The sequence below is a fragment of the Pseudorca crassidens genome, chromosome X, assembly GCF_039906515.1.
Source record: "Pseudorca crassidens isolate mPseCra1 chromosome X, mPseCra1.hap1, whole genome shotgun sequence".
Lineage (NCBI taxonomy): Eukaryota > Metazoa > Chordata > Mammalia > Artiodactyla > Delphinidae > Pseudorca > Pseudorca crassidens.
In genome coordinates, this window is record NC_090317.1 from 118,610,827 (window position 1) to 118,635,078 (window position 24,252).

At 40.2% G+C, this 24,252-nt stretch overlaps 1 protein-coding gene across 3 annotated transcripts in view; it reads left to right on the plus strand.

Moving 5' to 3' along the window:
• Positions 1-1,259: 1,259 nt before the first annotated feature.
• Positions 1,260-24,252, plus strand: part of SCML2 (Scm polycomb group protein like 2) — an 88,490-nt gene continuing 65,497 nt past the window's right edge. For 2 of the 3 annotated variants that reach the window (XM_067722154.1, XM_067722153.1), the window contains exons 1-3: positions 1,260-1,398; positions 20,333-20,378; positions 23,365-23,433. In XM_067722154.1, the coding sequence (XP_067578255.1) occupies positions 20,357-20,378; positions 23,365-23,433 (91 nt within the window). In that variant the 5' untranslated portion in view covers positions 1,260-1,398; positions 20,333-20,356. Of the gene's footprint in view, positions 1,421-20,332; positions 20,379-23,364; positions 23,434-24,252 lie in introns of all 3 variants that reach the window. The other variant, XM_067722155.1, reaches the window with a different exon arrangement.

Genomic DNA, 24,252 nt, shown 5'->3' on the forward strand with positions numbered 1-24,252 from the left:
ATGGGAGTGTTTTCTTGATTTCCTACTTATTCATTTTTAAAGGATGCAAGAACAACTAGAGCAATTTGATCTTGTGCCATTCGCCAGTGTTCAGATACAATAGAAAATACTTTAATTTGGCCCTTGTTTAGCATTGCAAAAGTTGTGCCGTATTAAAATAATTTTATTCTGCATTGTAGAAAATGGCTATATTCCGCGGGTTTTTTTTTTTTAATTTTAGGTTCCGATTTCCGAGTTATGATTTAAAAAATACTCATGTCCTATATACTAAGTTAAGCAGATCACGGATGCAAAACCTCCATCCGACTTTTGAAAAGAGTTGTAGAGAGAGAGAAGGCCTGCCAATGGTTTACTTTTGGCTAACACAGCATGTTGTATTATTTTTCAAACAAAAGTTTTAAATCTGCCTATACCCAACCTAACAATGAAGAATGGGATGTTTTTCTCTGGATTTCTGTTTGCCACATTTTGTGCGGAGAGATTTCTTTTGGAGCTATTTTTACGCCCTCCCCCTCCCCCCTGGTGCGACCTCCACCTGCGCAAGCGGTCCGGGGCGAGGGGGATAGGGCAGAGGAGACCCCAAAATGCACTCTCGAAGACGCTCCCGAGCACGCTCCCGAGCACCCTGAAACCTGTGAGCAAATTATTTTACTCTCCAGGTTAATCTAGTTCCCGTTATCTCAAACCAGGGTTTAGAGGAACAACTAAATCCGGAATGTGGAGCTGGAGGGGAATGCGTGGCAAAAACCCACGGGAAAAAGAGAAAAGCTGTTTCAAGAACTATGCTGCAACCCGCGAAGGAATGGCTTTTCTCAAGCTGCTCTAACTAGCTGCTTTTTCCGTGCTCATCGAACTTGCTTGAGTTCTTAGGGAAGCGCCTGCCTTTTCGGTGCGTGGCGAGGGTGGGCGGTGGCCGAGAGTCGAAGTCGATGGCCAAGGGAAGCGAGTTCCCCTTGGATGAAACTTGACGCGGACCCTGGGTTCCCAATTGGGGGCCCACCACGGTCTTGGGTGCATGGGCTGCGACTGGCTTTTTTTTTTTTTTTTTTTTTTTTTTTTTTTGGCGGGAGGGCAGATTGGGGCGGGGGGAGGATGAGGGAGAACTGCCTAGGGCTTTCCCCGAGCCGCAGAGTCTCATCGCTCGCCACCGCCCGCGCGGGCTTCCGGCTGAGCCCCGGGCTCGAGCCCCGCACGCGGCCGAGGTCAGAGGGCAAGCTTGCGGCAACCCGAGGGCACGCGGGCAGCGGGGCGGGGGGCGGGGCAGCGGTGGCGGTTGCGGGGCATGCGCGGCTCCGCGCGCGGCTTCTCAAACATGGCGGCGGCGGCGGCGTGAAGACCTGTACCGGCTCGCTGGACCAGTGTGACAGAATTTCCCTCTTTTCGCCGACGAGACTCGAGGTGCGTGGCGACTCCAGGCCCCGTGAGTACCGGAGAGGCGCAGCTGTGGCGTCTGGGCTCCGGCCGTTGTCTGCGGGCGGGTGGGAGTCCTCGGCGGCGCGTCTCCCGCGCGGAACGCCCCCTCACCGCCCCGCGGGGTCCGGCCCGAGCTCGGCCCCGCACTCCGGTCACCCACTCTCGGTGGCCTCACCCTCGAGGTCAGAGCTCCCCTGCCCCTCGGCGGCCTCATCCCCAAGGCCGGGGCTCCCCTGCCCCATGTAGCGATTTCCGCGACGCCCCTCACTCACCCGGGGCCCGGTCGCCGGACACCGGCCCATCCCGCCCGCGGCGTTCGGGTGCCGGGCCTCTCTTCCCCAGTCGTCCCCTTACCCGAATCTGGGACAGCACTCTCCAGAGCATCCTCCGGTCGTGGATGGGGCCGGGCTGGGGTCTCGGGACAGCGCGGGTGGGCGGCGGGGCTGAGGAGTAGGGATGACTTTGCGTGGTCTGGGCTGAAACGCGCCCGGGAGCCTTCCGGGGACTTGTGAGATAACTTTTGGAGTTTGGAGGTAAAACGTCAGTGCGGAAGGATGCGCCTGTGGCCGAGCGCGGGCTCGGGTCCCGGTGCCAGGTGTCCGTTGGACTCGCGGCCCGGGGCTCCGGGCGGTTGGGTGGGGGGCAGCGCCGGTGGCTCGCCCTCGGGGGAGAAGCGGGGCGGGAAGGCGTGGCCCGCCCTGGGGGTGGGGTGCGGGTGGCAGTGGGGGCCGGAGAGCCGGGCTCCAGCTCTCCCCAGGAGCGGAGAGGCGGCCGCCGTGCACTTGCGGCATGAGTGGGTCAAAGGACCACTGTTGCCTTCACTTTGAGATACCGTTCTCGCTTTTTCCACCTGGATATTGGTTGTGCTACACCCTAGTGTGAATCGCCAGGGGAAGAGCGAGTAGACGAATTTAATAGATTTTGCGTCTTGAGGTTATACGTTGCTTTGAGGGCTGAGCTGAAAATTCGCGCCGCCTTCCCCTCGCCCCCCCCCCCCCCAAATGTTAGGGCAGCACAGGTATTTAGTTACAGGTTCCCGTTTAAGGTCTTGATTTTTTTTAAAAGAGGTTTTAATACGTTTGTCGTTCATTATAAAGTGTGATTTACAATTTGGTGTTAGCCTCTTCTTTGAAGAATTAGAAGATTAACATTTATGACGTACCTATAAGGTGACTTTAGGACAGACATCTCTAAAAGTGAATGGGTCGGTTTGGAGGGGAAAACTGAGGCAGGGAAAGTGAATACTTCCTTCTGATCATGTGATTTGCGAAATTATTGGAGATGGTTTTCTTCCCGAAAACAACTGCAGATGCTGCTGCATTTTTAATGCTCCCAGAGCTATTCATATTTCTAGTTTGGGGAAAGAGTATTATAAGATGTATAACATTTATGGAGTACAACTTCCTATGACAAGCAGTTGTATTATAACGATAGTTCATAGACTCATATTTAATTTTTCTCAGTAACACTGCTTGGCAATGTTCTTCAGTAATGACAGTTCTGCCTTTCTTGCTATTCTTTTTTTAAATTACGCGTTAAATAATGTATTTCCAAGGATGAACGTTCTTTCACTATGTTTGTGGTTTTGTATATTTAATGGCAGGAATGTGAAAATAGCTTTTGGAATTGAGTCCAATTGGGATTTTGAGAAAAGTTTGAGTTCTCACCTGATGCCTTGTATTTGTTTGGCTATGTCTTTATCCATATTCTTCAAAACAGTCGGATAGAATTTTTTATTTTTAATTTATTTTATTTATATATTTTTGGCCGTGTTGGGTCTTCGTTGCTGCGCACAGGCTTTCTCTATTTGCAGCGAGCGGGGGCTACTCTTCGTTGAGGTGCGCGGGCTTCTCATTGCGGTGGCTTCTCGTTGCGGAGCACGGGCTCTAGAGCGCAGGCTCAGTAGTTGAGGCACACGGGCTTAGTTGCTCCACGGCATGTGGGATCTTTCTGGGCCAGGGCTCGAACCCGTGTCCTCTGCATTGGCAGGCGGATTCTTAACCACTGCACCACCAGGGAAGCCCCTGGAGTCACTCTTCAAGAGGTGGTGTTTCTCATGAGGCAGTTGGTCAGTCTTTTTGATTTATGCTTCAGTCAACACATTTTTATTAGCTATCTGTGCTGCCTGTAGTATGGGGTTCAGTTCAACCTACTGCTATGTGTGCTGGTTTCTGGGGTGTTTAAGGCTTCCCATTAGTAGTTTATTCCTGAAAATTTCAAGGTTATAGTTAAGAAAATCAATACGAATGTAGAACAAGTAGTCCTCTTATTTCAATGGCAAATTCAGGGAGTCAATGTTTTGGTCATAATTCTCTAAACAAAATTTGAGTGGAACTGTGAATTATTTCTGACTTATGTGATATTAACTTTGTGCCTTTTTGTTATGATTATGTTGATATAAAGATATATTTTTATGAGAGATTGTTTTCTGGGTCAAACAGGTAACATACTGGTTAGGCTTGAGAGAGAAAATGAATTACTGGTATAAACTGAAATCAGTATGGGCTCTGGATAGTGAGTTTTTAATGCTAAGTAACTTTACTTCTATGACCAAGAAGTTTAGGCTGTAACAAGATATGAACTGATAATTTAGAGCACTTTCTGTTTTCAGAACGTTTCAGAAATCTCTCTGAGCTAAAAAATAACAAGGGTTATGATGGTCAGCTTTAAGCCAGATGTGACTCTCATTTTCTTTTGGGTTTGTTCCTTTTTAGCTGCCTGCCTGTTCCTCCCAGATGCTTCCTATCGCCCCTCTTCCTGCCCCTGTTCCCTTTGCTGTTGGTGTCTGTTTCCGCATCAGTGAAATGGTCAGGGTAATCCTGCACTCTCTCACTGAGAAATAATTGATGATAGTAAAGTGCCTTGAGAAGACTGAGTAAATGCCAAATTTTTTGAATGAAAATGATGTAGCCCCTTTTTCCACTTAAGGAAGGTCCAAATCCCAATTTTAGTTTGAGCTCTTGCAGGGTGGGGAGAAAGGGAGGGAGGAGGAAAACTTCACTTGAATATTTTACTGCCCCTCTGTTTGGGTTAATAGAAATGACTGTTGGAACTTTGGTAACTGGAACACTGGAGGATGCAAAGGATCCTCTGCTATTTGAGTTATTAGTCACCTCTAGTTTTTTTTTTTTTTTTGCCAGGTTACTCTGCTGCTTTTTTTCCCTTTAGGCCAGGGCAATTTTCATTCCAGTTGTGAATGGAAATCTGAGGTCATGTTCTCTATTAGGTCACCTCCCTGGGAGTCTCATTGTCTCCTCCTAGTAATATTCCTGGTTTTTAGGATGTATAAGATATGAACAAAGTGAACTCTGCTAACCATCAACGTTAGAGCCATGAGGCTATGGTATGAATATTGGTCTGCCATTGCCAGATATTTTGTACTTTGGAGTGAGCAAATCAAGTGCCCCTAAGAATTTAAGGAACATTATTAGTGTCTGAAAATTACTATATAATATCTTAGAATTTGAAGTGATTGATGATTTCAGGAACCAAAGATGTGGAAATTTTGAAAATGGCAAATGTTGGTCATTTTGAAAGGAAAAGTTTACCCTTCCTTGGCTTGGAGTCTTTTTTTGTTTTTGGCTGTGTTGGGTCTTAGTTGCTGCGCGCGGGCTTTCTCTAGTTGCCGAGGGCTTCTCATTGCGGTGGCTTCTCTTGTTGTGGAGCATGGGCTGTAGGGCGCGCGGACTCCAGTAGTTGTGGTGCGTGGGCTCAGTAGTTGTGGCTCATGGGCTTGGTTGCTCCGCGGCATGTGGGATCTTCCCGGACCAGGGCTCGAACCCGTGTCCCCTGCATTGGCAGGCAGATTCTTAACCACTGCGCCACCAGGTAAGTCCCGTCTTGGAGTCTTAATCTTTATAATCCTTTCGTCTTGGGGAAATAAATAAGAGAAACCACTGCTCTTAGATTAAAATAGGTTGGTATAATTTAGTGATAAGTTTTCCAGGCTCTAACTAATTTGAGCTTTGGTTACTCTAAGAGTAGAAATGACTTTACTGTAGCGATAACGTCTCATTTTTTAAAAAATAGCAGAGGTGACCTTTTTTTTTTTTTTTTTTTTTTTTGCGGTACGCGGGCCTCTCACTGCTGTGGCCTCTCCCGTTGCGGAGCACAGGCTCCGGACGCGCAGGCTCAGCGGCCATGGCTCACGGGCCTAGCCGCTCCGCGGCATGTGGGATCTTCCTGGACCGGGGCACGAACTGGTGTCCCCTGCATCGGCAGGCGGACTCTCAACCACTGCGCCACCAGGGAAGCCCGAGGTGACCATTCTTAAAGCATGATAACTTTAGAAAATTTCAGAAACCATCTAAGATTTGAAATATGCATATGTTGTTTGGTTTTCATGAGTAAGGCGTTTTTGCTTATTTTGTCTTTACGTTGTCTAATAAGTAAACCTTGGCTACCTTAGAAATAATAATACTTGTGATTTTTATGCTAAATGATTTCTACTAAACATATATTCCTAAACCTTTCTCTTACTTTTATTTTTTAGGCATGTGATGGAAAGGTTTTAGCTTAAGAAATGAGAATATCTTACTGTGTTAACAGTGAAAGATTTGAGGCTCCTATAAGCAGTTTATATGATGGTGCTGTTCAACTGAATTTCATACTTGTCTGACATAGACTAGGTGAATTCATTATTTAACCAAGGAGTTAAAAAAAAAAGATAAGCTTTGTATGAGTAATGAGCTGGGAAACATTTGAAGGTAGAGAGCATTTGACTACCTACTACTTGTGACCTGTGTTTATGGCTGTGGCTCTGCCCCTTCCTAAGTTTATAGGAGCAAATTGTTGTAAGAGCGGAAAGAGAGTACCCACCTTTTGTGGTAACATGCCATTGTAAACTTCTGGCGGGACAGATATATTGCAATTTTAGGGCATATTTTGAGGATGCTTTCTTTTCTCAGGGGAAAGGTGGTGGAACTCTCTTCGCTTTTTGGGTTTAGAATACATATTTGATTTTTCTCGACCTCTGTTTCTCATAAGGATTAACTGGTGTTGAATTCCAGACAAACAGCTCCGTTTGCTTGGTATGTACCTTGTAACCTTGACATAGTCTTTTAAGCAAATGTATTGACAAACTTCTTTTAGTTTTAAATTAAGCAGTGAGTGAATCACATGCTTATTTTCTGCAGTTCTCTTGCCTCTCTGAATACAGTTGTAAACTTGTGCCCTTTGCTGTGAAACTGCCTTTTTTTTTTTCTTTTGAAAGATGTTAAGTATAATTTGGAGTATTTTCCAGTATACTTTAAAGTTATTTGAAAAGTAATGTTCATTATTCTCTTTATTTTTTATTAATTTGGTAGAGTTTCATAAATCTGTTCAAATGAACTACATTGTCTTTGATGGTTACTAAAAGAATTAAACTATAGTACTCAATAATTTAAATACCTTTGTATATTGCTTGGCTTTAGATTAGAAACTCTGATTTGAGATTTTTTTGTGCTGAGGTTTTGAGAGGTTGTAGAAATGTTTAAATGGGTAATTTACTGACACCTGCCTCATGTTTTAAGCATTGTCAGGGATGTTTAGTTTTCTGGTCACTTCAGATTGTGGTTTATTGCATGCTTTTCTGTAATCTGTTGTCTAGCAGGGATTGTTGTTGTCATCATTTCCATTATTTCTTGTAGGGCCAGTGTTAGAAACTATAAATCTAGACTGCTGTGATAATAGGAACAGGCTGTAACCTGACCCAGTTCTTTGTCAAAATGTCGCACCGGAGAGCTGCCTGTGGTAAATTGACATGCCCTGCTATTAACTTCAGTCCTCTGCAAATGTCGGTGGGCAACAGGTCTTTGGGCAATTAGCCTGTGGCCGTGCTTTAAAACCTTAGGAATTTACAACTATAGACTGGGATTTTGGCAACCCTTGACTTTTTTCATTTATCTGTTTTCTGAATGACTCACTTCTTAACTAAATGCATAGCATTCACATATATTGTTTTAAAATTGTAAGGGATTAATTATTTAACTTGGAGACTATAATTTATTTATTTGGCTGCTTTGGGTCTTCATTGCTGTGCGCAGGGTTTCTCTGGTTGCGGCGAGCGGGGGCTACTCTTCGTTGAGGTGCGCGGGCTTCTTATTGCAGTGGCTTCTCGTTGCAGAGCACGGGCTATAGGCGCGTGGGCTTCAGTAGTTGTGGCACGCGGGCTCAGTAGTTGTGGCATGCGGGCTCTAGAGTGCAGGCTCAGTAGTTGTGGTGCATGGGCTTAGTTGCTCCGCGGCATGTGGGATCTTTCTGGGCCAGGGCTCGAACCCGTGTCCCCTGCATTGGCAGGTGGATTCTTAACCACTGAGCCACCAGGGAAGCCCTGGAGACTATAATTTGTTAGATAAATTAAAATTTTTTTTAAATAGTTGTTTTCTTCTTGGGTTTGCTTTAACACAGAAAAAGATTAATTTCTAAGTCGTTGGGGGTAGACTTTACTAAAGCATAAGTAAAGTTGCTCCTCCAGAAGGCTTGATTTGATACATCCTCACTACTAAAAATGTTCATTCTTTTAAAAAAATATTTATATTTATTTATTTGGCTGCACTGGGTCTTAGTTGCGGTGTGCGGGATCTTTTAGTTGCAGCATGTAGGATCTAGTTCCCTGACCAGGGATTGAACCTCGGTCTCCTGCATTAGGAGCGCAGAGTCTTAACCACTGGACCACCAGGGAAGTCCCTAAAAATGTTCATTCTTAATATTGACTACTCACAGTTCAGAGATGGGATCTTATTTTTAAAAGTAATTACAACATTAGAATTTAGATTTTTTCTGATTATATTTATAAATATATCAGAAAATGGGGAAATTTGAATACTAAGTAAATAGAGTAGATGCTTGTGAAATCTTAAAATGATGAATCATGTCCAATTCAACAAGTTATGTATAGCTGTGCAATGGATATCCTACAGGTGTCCCTCTGTATCTGTGGGGTATTGGTTCCAGGACCCCCTCGGATACCAAAACCTATGGGTGCTCAAGTCCCTTATATAAAATGGGTTAGCACAATCGGCCCTCTGTATCTGTGGGTTCTACATCCATGGATACTGAGAGCCAACTGTATACACTTCTGTAAACCTGTTAAGATAATCATCTTACCAGGATCAAATTTTTAGTTAGAAGAGCCAGCTTCTCTTTGTCAAAGGAAAACATATAGCTATAATATATTTCAATTAAGTCAAGTGCTTTTGCATTTAGGTATAAATGTGAAGTACTTCTTGAAATGAAAGTAATAAACTATTTTCAAGTCAAAATGAAAAACTTAAAGGTGTTATTTTATGCAGTTAATTTAGACTTCTCTATCATTTTCTTGCATATTGACTGAGCAATAAAGAACTTTTTTGTTTGTTTTTCAAATTTGAAAACAGTGTCTTTATAACAAGATAGACTAAAAAAAAAAATGTTCTACCTGTGCTATTTCATCAATAGTTTGTGGTGAATTATGTGTGTGTATAACTTCAGTCACTTCTTTCAACCTTTTCTTTAAAACTACCAGCAGACATATATGTAAACCTCTTTTAGCCTTGAAACTTCTTATACTGTTGATTATGCTCAAGGGGATATAATGAAATATTTTTGCAGTTAAATTATTTTGTGTGTAGGGACTGTGTCTTTTCCTTTTTTTGTGAATATTGGTTTAAAGCGCATATTTTAGTTCAAACTGCTATGTAGTTGCAATTTATAAACTGAATTCTGGTACAGCATAGTATATCTAGCTCTTCTCCCTGGAAAAATGCCTGTAATAATAACACATTTGTACTGGGGCCTGTCTTTTTGAGACTTCAAACATCACCTAGAAATCAAATTCAGAGTAAGAAAAATGAAGGTGTATTAGATGTTGGGAAGGAGGGAGATGTGGGGACTGGGGGACTATCTCATATCTCACAGAACTTTCTCCTTGGCCCACCGATCTAGATTTGTGGGTAAACTAAGACAGCAGAGTAGACATTGCAGAAAAGAATGGAGAACAATGACAGCCAAAAGAAAACCTCACCAAAATTATTTTAGAAAACCACAATGTTCTGGGACTATATGGTTTAGGTATAAATATACTGTAGCACAACAGATTTACTCATTTTGCAAACATTTTGGGGGCCGTACTATGTGATAGACATGGTGGATAGACACTGCAGAATACAGAGGTGAACCAGACATAATACTGCCCCCAAAAGCTTATCTAGTAGGGGAGATAAGGCATGCACAGAAACACAACAGAAGCAATTTTAGCATAATGGCTTAGCATTCATGGACCTAGGTTTAAATCCAGCTGGGTAATAATTGTACAGGTCTTTGAGCTTCAACATCTTTAACTTTCAAATGGCCATTAATAACAGTATTAACCCTACAGGCTTGTAATAGGCTTTAGATAAGAAAAATGACTATAAAGGCCCTAGTTGGGTACCAGACATTTAGCAAGAGGTCAGTAAGTGACAGCTCTTAGTATTTATTATTACCACTGCCAGCACCACCATCAGTAGACCCCAGGGACCATAATCTTTATTTTCTCCTGCCTTCAAGGATCCATTCTGTGCAGGGTACATGGTGTGTATGTCTCCTTACTTCTCCCTTTCAAAGCTTGAACAGTGTATTGTATCCCTGTCTTTTGGTGTCTGACAAACTTAGGTTTGAATCATTTTTCTTTCACTACCAGCTTTCCGAGCTTCTAGAATCAACAGAACTTGGTAACTGATAAGATATTGGGCAAAGGAGGAGGGGACTCAAAGATGACTTCTAATTCAGAAAAATTGGGAGTTTGTGATGTCTAGAATAGGAAGCAGAGGAAGAGGAGCTCATTTTGGAGGACAAAAGAGTTTTGTTTTTTTGTTTTTCTGTTTTCTGGCCGTGCTACTCGGCTTGTGGGATCTTAGTTCCCCAACCAGGGATTGAATCCAGGCCCCCTGCAGTGGAAGCGTGGAGTCCTAACCACTGGACCACCACGTAATTCCCGAGTTTGATTTTTAAAAATATGTAGTATGTGAGGAGTTGTGAGGCATTCAGACTGATGTTCATTTGGCTAGAGTAGAAATTTTGGAGAGAGATTGGGACTAGAGGTGCTGATATAGGAGTTATGCACATAGGGATGTTGCATGAACCGTGGAATAGAACGAGATTCTAAAAATTTGTAGAATATAGAGGAAGAGACTGAGTGACTACAGAAGATCAATGGCTGGGACAGAAGGAGGAAGTAGACACAAAGAGATAATAGAGGTAGGACCACCAGGTCCTACCTACATATGAGGCTCAGAGAGGAGCGGTGTCTAAGATGAGGGTTGACGGATCTATCACAGAGGGTTCCTGAAATGTCAAGGGGAAGTAGGACTGAAACACTGTAATTGGGTTTGTTGTCTGGGGGGTAATTGGGGCCTTGGAAAGCAGTTATAGAAGTGAGGAGGTAGAGGCCAGATTGCAGGAAGTGAGGTAGCCCAGCAACTCTTTGTGTTATGGGTGTTATCATTATATTTATTACCCAAAACCCTGGTTATCAGGAAACGGTAGTCTGGTAAATGTATAATATAGTTGAGAATTTTTCTACACCGATAAAAAATTCAGTGTTGTCTCAATTTAAGGTCACTTTACTCTTTCAAAAAATGTGGATTTTAATGTCTGTCAAATGGGAGGTTGAGTGAACAAGTGAATAATGAATGCTTAAATTTGGACTTTATTCTCACCTATGGGACTTCTGTCTGGCACATATGGCAGCAAACCTTGCTGTTGCTGAGGGAACAAATTTATTTTTTTCAGTTTAGCATCTGTATTTTGTTTATTTTTATATTCTCTCAGGTTGAGATTCTGTAATTCCATCCATTTTATAACATCTGACTAATGGCCTGAAGTCGAAAAGGGCCCTGGGAAATTTCTTGCTAGTTCCTGTCCTTGTCAAAATGTTGCCCCTTGTTGACTCTTCAGGTAGTGATCTCTAATTAGAGACTCAAGGTGTATTACTTCATCTTCAAAACAAAACGCAATGGAAAGGCAAAAAGAAAAAAAAAGCAAACAAATAATGGAAGAGCCCTGTAATCTTAGAATTATGGACCCATTAACTTGCTAAATAGTCCTTTAAAACTGTCTTTCTCAAAAAAAATTGTAGAATTTTCTCCAGAATCAGATAAGAGCAATAGGAGTTTTAGGTTTAATAATTTCACTTTAATCAGTGTTTTACATTGTTTAATCATACTGAGAAAATGTTTTAAAACAATGCAAGACTTTCAAAGCGTTTGTTGATCTATTATCAGCCCTTACTTCTGTTATAAGATACAATCTGCAAAACAAATGGTTTTGTAAAAGACCCCAGTCTATCTATCCTTGTTCAAAGCCTGCTGGATACAACTACTAGGTTTAGTGTAACTGTGGTCTTGTGGTAAAGGAAATAAATGTCAATGTCAGACACTATAACCTACTACATTTTTGGGCTTATACTTGAATTTTTGGATTTATTTTTTAAAATATTTTTGAGCACAGTGGATGTGCCAAGAGCTGTTATGTGATTCAAACACACAGTACCAGGTAATCTTTATTATTATTATTATTTTAAAATATTTATTTATTTATTTGGCTGCGTCAGGTCTTCGTTCCGGCATGTGGGATCTTCGTTGCGGTGTGCCGGGATCTAGTTTTCCTGATCTAACCTGGGCTGCCTGCGTTGGGAGCGTGGAGTTTTAACTGCTGGACCACCAGGGAAGTCCCTGGATTTTTTTTTTTTTTTAATGCAGTGAAGTTGCTCCTTATATACATTTAGTGAAACAACTTCTCTTAGTGCTGGCAAAAATAAAACAAAGCTTTTAATTTTTCTCTCCCATGTAACATGGAGAACTACTTTGGGGGTCTTATTTGAGTTTTTCTTGAAGTGCTGAGGCAGTTCAAAGTATATTGAGAGCAAAGCTAAGCTTTTCTGTAGTTTCTTCTGCAGACCACCATTGTGGAAATGAGGTACGTCTTTATTTCTAAAAGGTCAGGCTCCTAATATTTTCCAGAAAGGTAATAGCTGTGCTGTCTGTGTATGTGGTATGTAAGTCTTAACTCCACAGTATATCTTTATTTGAAGCATTCTGAATTGATGCTATCCAGGGTTTACCAACAGATCATGGTGTAGTCCCTTAACTCCTATAATCTCTGTCCTTCTACTGCGACTGAAGGACATAGGTGAATTACATTGTAATGCTGGGGCATTATAACAGGGACAATGCAAATTTTATTTTTTCTCAAATTATAGTCAAAGATACTTCCTATTAAATTAGCCAGTATTCCTTTACATCAGAATCTGTACAAATTTCTCCTAGTATTCAGTCCTAGGAAAACGTCTATCTTTCCCATTCAATTTGTATGTGCTTTTTTTTTTTTGTTTTGGGTGCATTGGGTCTTCGTTGCTGCGCGCGGGCTTTCTCTAGTTGCGGCGAGCAGGGGCTACTCTTCGTTGCGGTGTGCGGGCTTCTCATTGAGGTGGCTTCTCTTGTTGTGGATTGCGGGCTCTAGGCACGTGGGCTTCAGTAGTTGTGGCTTGTGAGCGTAGTTGCTCTGTGGCATGTGGGATCTCCCCGGACCAGGGCTCGAACCCGTGTCCCCTGCATTAGCAGGCGGATTCTCAACCGCTGTACCACCAGGGAAGCCCACAAAGGCCATTTTAGTTCACAGAGAACCTAAAGCTATTTCCAATACTCACCAACCCTAAAGGAAATAATATATTCATGAATAATTATACCTCAGAGTCATCCAACATGGGGTGACATCAAGTTTTTTTTGGCTTTAGCTAGAATATATAGGCTTTCTGATAATGCTGGTTGGGAGATGGTGGCTGCTTTCTTTAGTAATTATATGTCTGGGCATTATATATATATATGTATATTACTGCTTAATTTAAGAGTGCCTTAAAGTTAGCATTTGTTTCTTTAAACAACCTTTTTAGTTTATACTTTGGAAGAGAATAAGTAATGCTCAGGAATCAAAGTAGGAATGTAGTTCCACTTTACAATGTAATTAATGTTGTGTTAATGCTAAAACTCACTCACCTTGGGGTGTTGGGATGGGATAGAAAACAGTCTTTGAGCTTCCAGTTGTTCAGGATACTATGCTAGATGCTGTACCTATACTATCTCGTTTAATTTCATGACTACATTTAATTTCATGACCACACTATGAAGTGTAGATGGTATTAGCCTTAATTTACACATGGGAAAACCCAAGACTCAGGGAGATGAAGTAATTTGTAATGGCTTTAAGCACTAGAAATAATATTTCTGTGTAATTGTTATGGCTGCCAGTAACCATCACAGTAACCATATAATTTGTTAAAACTTATGTGATAAGCCAGGATTGCATATACAGAGCTTCTTAATAATATAACAACATTTAGGGATTATTTTAAAAAAACTGTCAGGGTACATTCCCCCCACAAATGAAAATAACTTTCTCTGATTATTTAATATATACCATTGTAAAGAATTCAAATCATACATAAAAATATAAGGAAGAAAATAAAGGTCACCTGAAATCTCACCACCCTGTGATGCAGAAAAGGAGGATCACCAAAATATTTTTGCATTACTTTATGCAAGCTTGTGCAAAATTTTATACAAATAGAATTATATCACACAAAATATATTTATAATGCCCTCTCCCCCACACACCCCATCATCTTTACCCTCCCAGGTAAGCCTTATTAACAGCCTAGTATATGTCCTATGTTTCTCTCCATGCTTAAATAATCTTTTACTCATATAATCCTATAGAGACCCGTATATACATTTAGAGTGAGATTTTAGTTACTAACAGAACCTTTGAGTACTTTTTTTTAAGTGCAAGGCTTTGTGCTAGCTGTGGGAGAGCTACAAGGAAGAGTAATTCTCAATCACTTTACAGTCTGTGAGGAGAGGTGAGCAGGTAAACAACTCGTATTATATAAGACTTGCTTCCATATCTGCTCCACAGCCTGGGAGCCCTGCCGGGGAGCTCCCAGAGGGCAGAGGCCTTGTCTTGTTGATTCTTATGGGCATAAACCCTTGACACATGGGATTATGCCCACATGTCTGTAAATAAATGTCTGTAACTAAAAGTCATGTGTTCAAGTAAAACAAAAAAGATTATTCTCTTTGCAGGTTTAAATGGATTAGCTTTTGTAGTTTTGAGAGCCCAGTAGAGAGACAGTTGGTATATTTACTTTGTTCCTTTGGAATGGAATTACCCATTTTCCCATCAGAGAGTTTGATTGGGCATTTTTCTAACAAGGAGGATGCTGTAATATTTTGCTGTACTGTTTTGTCTGTATAGTGCATGACACTTTGAAGTTTAAGATAGTTTAAGTAGTGATACTTTTTAAGACAGAACTCTATTTGCTCAAAAGTAAGTTTAAGCATTCACTTTGGTTGTACATTTGGTACATAAATTGAATGAGAATTTACACATTTGCATATGCCAAATATAGAACTTGGATAGTAGGAATATTGGAGAGAGTAGGAAATAAAATAAGTCTCCAGTGAAGTTTATGAATTTCAAAATATTTGAAAAGAAACAGTTTTGTTAAAGGTTGGTGAATATTCACTCAGGTGTTCAGTTTGAATCTACCTGTGCGTAGTGCTGTTCTAGGTGGTGTGGAATATATATAAAGGAAATAAAACAGGGCAGGATCATATTCTCTTAAAGGGAAAACTATTTCATTTTACATTGGAATGATTGGTGCGGTGGAACATGGAAGCTACATGGCTCGAGAGGGAAGACAGTAAAGGCTGTTTATAGTGAAGAAGAGTGTTTAGGGCAAATGATTTTGACTTTATCGTGACCCTGCAAGAACTCTTAAATTACCACAGTGGACACAAGCTCACTTTTGATGATGTCTTCCTAAAAACTCACTGCACTGTAACACCATAATGACTGAAAGGGAAGGCTTATTGAATCACTGACTCATTTCCTAAAGAGTTTGGGTTCTTTTTTTATGTTGAAGTCTTTTTTTTGACATGACTTCGGACTTCATAAGAGTATATGTCTGCTCAGTGGTGCTGAATGACTATGATAATTGAAAAGGAAATGTTTCCAAACTCTGAAAGAGTTGATTTTGTCTAATATGGCTAATCTCAAACTAAAGGGATCTGGAATTCTTTCTGTTTTTATCTAGGGATAAGTAGAATATTTGATTCTTTGGTCTGTGGTTCTACCTCTAAAGTAAGTGCTTTGGATTCCAAAACACTGGTTTTGAAGTTAAGAATATTTGCTTTGCATTTAACTCTAAGAAGGTTCTATTTTAATAGGAGTACTTATTTTACATTACCATCAACAATGAATGAGAGTTCCAGTTCCTCATCTTCACCAGCATTTGGTAGTGTTAGTCTTTTTAATTTTAGCCATTTATGTGGTGGTATATCATTGTGGCTTTAATTTGTGCTTCCCAGAATACTAATGATGTTGAACATCTTTTCACATGCTAGTTGGCCGTTTATGTATCTTTTTTATCGAAGTGATTGTCCAAATCTTTTGCCAATTATGTTTTTATTGGGCTCTGTTTGCCTTTTAAAATTGAGTTGTCAGAGTAGTTTGTATATTCTGGGTACAGATCTCTTATCAGATATGTGTTTTGCAGATATTTTCTCCAATCCTGTAGCTTATCCTTTTATTTTCTTAACAGTGTCATTTGAAGAGCAGTTGTTAGTTTTGAAGTCCAATTTATCATTTTTTGTTTTATGTGTTGTGCTTTTTTGTGTCATATCTAAGAAATCATTGCCTAACTCAAAGTCACAAGAGCTCTATGTTTTCCTCTAGAAATTTTATAGTTTTAGGCTTTACATTTACATTTATGATCTATCTCAAGGTAGCAGTTTTTGTCTGTTGTGAGGTGTTTTTTTTCTTTTTTTTAAATTGAAGTATAGTTGATTTACAATGCTGTGCCAATCTCTGCTGTACAGCAAAGTAACTCAGTTATACACATACAGACATTCTTTTTTTAATATTCTTTTCCATTATGGTTTTTTTTAAAGATTTTTTTGATGTGGACCATTTTTGTTTGTTTATTTAAATTTATTTGGCTGCGTCAGGTCTTAGTTGTGGTGCTCAGGCTTCTCTAGTTGCGGCGTGCGGGCTTAAGTTGCCCCACGGCATGTGGATCTTAGTTCCCCAACCAGGGATCAAACCCTCTTCCCCTGCATTGGAAGGCGGATTCTTAACCACTGGACCACCAGGGAAGTCCGTCCATTATGGTTTACCACAGGATATTGAATATAGTTCCCGTGCTATACAGTAGGACCCTGTTGTTTATCCATCCTATATAAGTAGTTTACATCTGCTAATCCCACACTCCCAGTGTGGCATTTTTTTTTCTTTATTGTTTTGGCCGCATCGGGTCTTAGATGTGGCATGTGGGATCTTCGTTGAGGCACGCGGGATCTTTTGTTGTGGCATGTAGGCACTTTGTTGCAGTGCGTGGACTTCTCTCTGGTTGTGGCGTGCAGGTTTTCTCTCTCTAGTTGTGGCGCGTGGGCTCTGTAGTTTGTGGCATGTGGACTCTCTCGTTGAGGTGGGCGAGCTCAGTAGTTATGGCCACGGGCTTAGTTGCCCCACGGCATGTGGGATCTTAGTTCCCCGACCAGGGATCGAACCCACGTTCCTTGCATTGGAAGGCGGATTCTTTACCACTAGACCACCAGGGAAGTCCCCAGCATTTGTTATTTGAAGACTTTTTAATGATGGCCATTCTTTTTTTCCCCCACCCAGCTTTATTGAGGTATAATTGACTAATAAAATTGTAGTATATTTAAAGTGCACAAAGTAATAATTTGATATTCATATATAGTGTGAAAGGATTTCCACAAGCAAATTAATTAACATATCCATCACCTCACGTATTTCCTTTTTTTTTTTTTAAGATTTCACATGTAAATAATACCATGTAGTATTTGTCTTTGGCTCATTTCATTTAGTATAATGCTCTCCAGGTTCATTTGTATTGTCACAAATGGCAAGGTTTCCTTCTTTTATAAGGTTAAATAATATTCCATTGGACATATACACACCACATTTTCTTTATCTGTTTATCTGTCGATGGACACTTAGGTGTTTCGATACCCTCACTATTGCAGATAATGCTGCAGTGAACATGGGAGTACAGTTATTTCCTTGAGATGATTTCGTTTCCAGTGATGGCCATTCTGACGGGTGTGAGGTGGTACCTCATTGTAGGTTTTTTTTTTTTTTGTATGTAGATATGTTCTAGCACCATTTGTTGAAAAAATAAGCAAAAAACCAAAACCATCCTTTGTCCACTGAATTACCTTGGCGCTTTGTTGAAAATCTATTGACCGTATATAGGTGCACCTTTCAGGACTCTCTGTTCTGTTCCATTGATCTGTATGTCTGCTCTGATGCCAATACTACTCCATCTTGATTAAACAGTACCTTTGGATAAACAGAAAATTTAATCATGGTTAAATCCAGTTTCTCTTGTGATTAGTGCATTTTTATCCCTATCCAAGTAATCTTCCAACTTGTGAACATGATACATGGATTTCTTTATTTAGGTCTTCAGGAAAAGTGTGTGTATGTGTATAGAGTATATACACATATATATGTATATATACATGTATATATGTGTATAGAGTCACTTCGCTGTAGAGCAGAAACTAACACAACATTGTAAATCAACTATACTTCAATTTAAAAAAAGATAAAAAAGATTTGGTTTTAATTATTTCTAAACATATATTTTCACCTTCTAGGATTTACAAAATCACTTACTCAACTAATGGGAGGAATTGATACCAGTTGAGATTCAGAACTCAGTTATGAGTTAGAGATTTTAGAGAAGGACATAGGAACCTGGGTATATCTTCTATGTGTGACCCATCCCTGAGTTTTTTTGAACTGAATCCCTTTGTGTAGTAATGGGACTTAACTTTAATGTAATTCACAGCTTTTTACTTTCTGACTAGAGTTGGTTAAGTGCCTTTGTTCCCTACCTGGATTACAGCTCGTCTCCCTTTACTTTCTGCTTCGATTCAGCACTCTCTATATATTTCACTTTTTCTTTTGCTGCTAGGCTATAGTCCTTAATTGACAGCATCTTCCCAGTGGTATCAAATAGCCAATCCATTTAATTATTTAAGTCTGACTTTCAGAGGAGAAGTCTGGGAAGGAAAGGTAATGCTTTGCAAGTCATCTGTGTATGGGTGGCTCCTGAGAGACTATAGAGGGAGATGAGAGCCCAGAAGGAATCTGAGCAACTCCAGCATTTCATAATCAAGTAGAGGAGGCAGGCTCTTCTTTAGTGTCCACTCATTTTGTACCTTCAGCCTGAAATTCCTCTCTCATTCTTCTCTGTTCATTGAAATGCTCACCTTTAAAGTACCAGTTTACCTACCATTTCCTCTGAGAAGGCTTCTTATATATTCTCAGTTCACAGTACCTCCTAACTTCCCAAAGAACCTGTATTTTATCCTGCTTTGTTAGATAATTATTTATTTATCTGATCTGATAATTAAATCTGATCTTTTTTTCTATGAGTTTGTTTCTTTGTTTTTAAAGTGTAATTGACCTACAACACTATGTTAGTTCCTGTTACACAACATAGTGATTTCATATTTCTGTACATTTCAAAATGATTACCATGGTAAGTCTAGTTACAATTATGATCTGTTACCATACAAAGATATTACATAATTATTGACTGTGTTCCCCACACTGTACATTTCATACCTCTGACTCATTTTTTGTAGCTGAAAGTTTGAGCCTCTTAATCTCCCTCACCTTTCTTTCTTCCTCCCAACCCCTTACCCTGTGGCAACCCCCTGTTTGTTTTCTGTATCTATGACTGTTTTTGTTTTGTTATGTTTGTTCATTTGTTTTGTTTTTTTAGATTCCACGTATAAGAAATCATACAGTATTTGTCTTTGTCTGACTTACTTCACTTAGCATAATACCCTCTAGGTCCATCCATGTTGTTTGCAAATGGCAAGATTTTATTTTATTTTTTATGGCTGAGTAATACTTCATTGTGTATATATATCACATCTTCTTTATCCATTCATCTGTTTATGGACGCTTGGGTTGCTTCCATATCTTGGCTGTTGTAAATCATGCTGCAGTGAACGTAGGGGTGCATATATATTTTTGATTAGTGTTTTTGTTTTCTTTAGATAAATACCCAGGAGTGGGGTTGCTGGATCGTACAGTAGTTATATTTTTAATTTTTTGAGGAGTTTCCATACTGTTTTCCATAGTGGCTGCACCAATTTGCATTCTCAACAACAGTGCACGAGGGCTCCCTTTTCTCCACACCCTCACCAACACTTGTTATTTGTTGTCTTTTTTTTTTTTTTCTTTTTTTCTTTTTGCGGTATGTGGGCCTCTCACTGTTGTGGCCTCTCCTGTTGCGGAACACAGGCTCCAGACACGCAGGCTCAGCGGCCATGGCTCATGGGCCCAACCGCTCCACGGCATGTGGGATCTTCCCGGACCGGGGCACGAACCCATGTCCCCTGCATCGGCAGGCGGACTCTCACCCACTGCGCCACCAGGGAAGCCCTATTTGTTGTCTTTTGATAATAGCCATTCTGACAGGTGTGAGATGGTATGTCATTGAAGTTTTGATTTGCATTTCCCTGATGACTAGTGTTGTTGAACATCTTTTCATGTGCCTATTGGCCATTTGTATATCTTCTTTGGAAAAGTGTCTGTTCACATTCTCTGCCCATTTTTTAATCGGGTTGTTTGTTTTTTTGATGTTGAGTTGTATGAGATATTTGTATATTTTGGATATCAACCCCTTATTGGATATATTATTTGCAAATATCTTTCACCATTCAGTAGGTCGCTATTTCATTTTGTTGATAGTTTCCTTCACTGTGCAAAAGCTTTTTAGTTTGATGTAGTCCCATTATAGCTGATTTGTAATAATACCACCATTCAGAAATGTATTACGTTAAAAGGAGGTAGTAATTGATTTTTCACCTTGTAGGAAAGAACACCAGAGAGGGATACCATGGGGCAAACAGTGAATGAAGGTAAGATTTACTTGTCTAAAGATGATAAATATTTTTATTTATTCATTGGGAATGAGTATCTTTTGGTAGATTGAATGTTTGGGGGAAAAAAGCCTTTTTAAAAGTAAAGTTATAGAAGACGTTAGGTGCTTAGAATTGGAATTTTAGAACTGAATAGCTATTAAAGGTAATCTTGTCTTCCCTTCTTAGTTTTATAAATGAGAAAGCTGACACTGAGGGAGTTTAAGTGAACAGGTCATAAAACAATCTGTGACAGCCAAGATCACAGTCTAGATTTTCTTACTCTAATATGGGTGATTTAAAAAATGCTTCATCCTGTCCTGCTCTAGTGAGAAGTTTGCTCACTGTCCCATGAATATGCCACACTCATTTGCACTCTCTGTTTTGAGTTGTGTTTTCTTTCCCGTTAATACATTCTTCATACCTTTGTTGTTCTAAATCCTGTTCTTCCTTCAAGACCCAGTTTAAGTCTTCTGTCTCTCATGACTTTTTCTCTGGCTGCATGCTGAATGTTGTGCTCTGCTATTTCCGTTTTTGTCAAGTGTATTAGTTTAGTATAGTCTCTGTACCTAGATTCTTAGCTTCCCTAGAGCAGGAACCAGGCCTTTATAATTTTACTTTCTTTCCTATTAGAAAATCTTACTGTAGAACTATTTAGTAAATATAAATGTGTACTGTCTTCATACTATCCAAATTATTTAAATAGAGAGCAGCCCATACATCCCTGTCGAGTGTTCACGTATCTTGAAGAGTCACTCAGTCATAACCAGAAAGTAGATCTGTTACCTTAAATGGTACACCTGGCATCATTCATACATTCTTTTTTAAGAAATTTGTCACTTGACAATTCAAGCATCAGTAAGGGTAAAATAGCAATAGATAGAAACACATGAAGTGTGGTTAAATTCGTTAGTTCATAATGATACTAAAAAACAAAACAAAATTTATTTGTCATCTGTGGAGAATGGTAGGGATACGACTCTTTTTTTTTTTTAATTTTTAAAATTTTTTGGCTGCACGGCATGTGGTATCTTAGTTCGCCAACCAGGATCGAATCCATGCCCCCTATATTGGAAGCACAGAGTCTTAACCACTGGACCACCAGGGAAGTCCCACGGATACAATTCATTATCTTGAAAACTAGAAAATAAAGGAAAAGAACAAAGTGTTGATTGTGACTTCCCTTTGTGAGCTCTACCTCAAGGTAACTGAATGGTTGAAGAGGGGAGGTTTCTCTCTATAGAAGTTTTCTGGCTAATAAAGACAGGACGATAATTAGAATACCTCCATTTTGCAGCCACTAATGAACTAATGGATCTAGGCAATAATCATCCATGGCAGCTCATATCACAAAAAGAGAGAGAACTAGGTATATTAGGAACCCCCTGTGAGAAGTACCTATGAAGTCATCTTCTCTCTTCCTCCCAAAGAAGCCAAACCTGAATCTGGTTAAGCTCTTCTGGCTCGAAATAGCTATACGAATTAAGAGAAAATATAAGGACCAGAAGAACCCAGCATTATGAGGAAGTAGTCAGCAAACTCCAGGTTGGAAAAATCTGAACTGGTATCATCGGCAAAAAAATTGCTAGGGGAAGGGGGAAAAAGAAGGAGGAGGAGGAGGAGTCTATAGATCAAAAGAAATTTAAGAAATGTATCTGCCATTGCTCTGTATGGACTTTATTTGGGTCCTGATTGAAACAGACACATTTAAAATATTTAGGACAATGGGGAAAATGAGAATACTGACTGCTTATTTGATAATATTAAAGAATTTTGGTTAATTTTTCAGCATAATAATAGTATTATGATTAATTTTTAAATGAGTCATTTAAGAAATATATACTGTAATAAATGTGGATGAAATACATCTTAGACTTGAAGTCCCAAGGTCCAGTACTGTTTGAGTTCCTCAGCCTAGCACAGAGAAAAACTTTGCCTAGTCCATTGAATTACATTGTAATTTAGCTTCCCTTTTTTTTTTTTTTGCGGTACGTGGGCCTCTCACTGTTGTGGCCTCTCCCGTTGCGGAGCACAGGCTCCGGACGCGCAGGCTCAGCGGCCATGGCTCACGGGCCCAGCCGCTCCGCGGCACGTGGGATCCTCCCGGACCAGGGCACGAACCCGTGTCCCCTGCATCGGCAGGCGGACTCTCAACCACTGCGCCACCAGGGAAGCCCGCCTTTTGTTTTAAATTCTCAAAAGCTTGCGCTTTATTTCTGAGGCACATTAATCTGAACATTGTAAGGATCAGCCTAGCTCATTTTGGTTTGTTCGTTCATTCATTTAACAAATGCTCAAGGGTGTTCTGTATGCCAGGTCCTTTTCTAGGCACTGAGGATACAGCAGTGAACAAAGGAGACAAAGTAAAATTTAAAAATTCCTGATCTTTTGGAGCTTACATTTGAGTGAAGTGAGACATACAGTAAACAAATAAGCAAATTATAAGGTACATTATGGGCTTCCCTGGTGGCTCCGTGGTTGGGATTCCGCCTGCCAATGCAGGGGACACGGGTTCGAGCCCAGCTCTGGGAAGATCTCACATGCCGCGGAGCGGCAAAGCCCGTGTGCCACAGCTGCTGAGCCTGTGCTCTAGAGCCCTCCAGCCACAACTGCTGAGCGCACGTGCCACAACTACTGAGGCCCACATGCCTAGGGCCCATGCTCCGCAGCAGGGGAGGCCCGCGCACTGCAACGAGGAGTGGCCGCCGCTCGCCGCAACTGGAGAGAAGCCTGCACGCAGCAACAAAAGACCCAACTCAGCCAAAAATAAAAATAAATAGATAGATAAATAAATAAATAAAATTTAAAAAAGGTACATTGTATATTGGAAAGTGAAGTCCTATGCAGAAAATGAGGATATTAATTATAAAATGAAAACTGGCTTCTATTAGAAAATAGTTTTAGTTTATGGTTTTTATAAGTACTCTTTCAAACTGTTTCTCTGGCCTTCTGTTATTTCTCACTATTTTCTTTCTTTTTTTTTAAGAGTCAATGGATGCAAAGAAGGAGAATCAAGAGAAGGCTCCTCAGTCAGGCACATCTTCTGTGCAAGATGGTAGGTTTTAAATTAGTTCAGTACAACATATTTTTCTTCTTCACTCAGTGTTGATATAAACTCTTCTCTTACTGCTTTTGGTATAATCTCTGTATAGTAAGCTCCTGTAAATATAAAATCTAAGCAATAGGAAAGGTCAAAAAGATAGTGTTTAATTTTGGAAATTTTACTTTGGTTTCACGTAGAGAGGGATTAAGTTAAAAGATAACCCTGTATTTCAGTGCAAATGTTGCCAAATTAAAGATATATAGTTATTAATTACCATGAATTACCAATTTAAAATAATTTGATTATTAATAAAAACTCTTCTAACACTAGAGTCAATGTGAAAGTCCTTTTTTGATGGTCAAAAGACAGTCCAGTGGATTAAAGCTTAGGCATTGAGGGGGTCTGACAGATCTGTTCTAGAATCTTGGCCTCATTCTTTACTGGCCTTGTGACCTTGGGCAAATTACTCAACATTCTTAGTCTCCTTTTTCTCCTGTGTAGCACAGGGTTAATACTACTTATCTCGTGGAACTATTAGAATTAAAGAAAATGAGTGTAAAGCACCTAATATAATGCCTAGGCTTATAGTAAATGTTCAGTAAATGTTAACTTTGTTTATGAAGTCTGAGTTATTAATTCATGTTTTAAGCTTTTTTTATTGTGAACAGCATGTATATAGCACTACATCAGAGACTCAGGAGATAGAATCTGACTCATTGCACCTGCTCTTAAGGAAAATGAGAAAATAAGTCATACATAGACAAAAGGCTGAATTTAAAAAATACTACAGCAAACTTACCAGAGATTTCCAGGCAAACCTCTTGCCCCTTG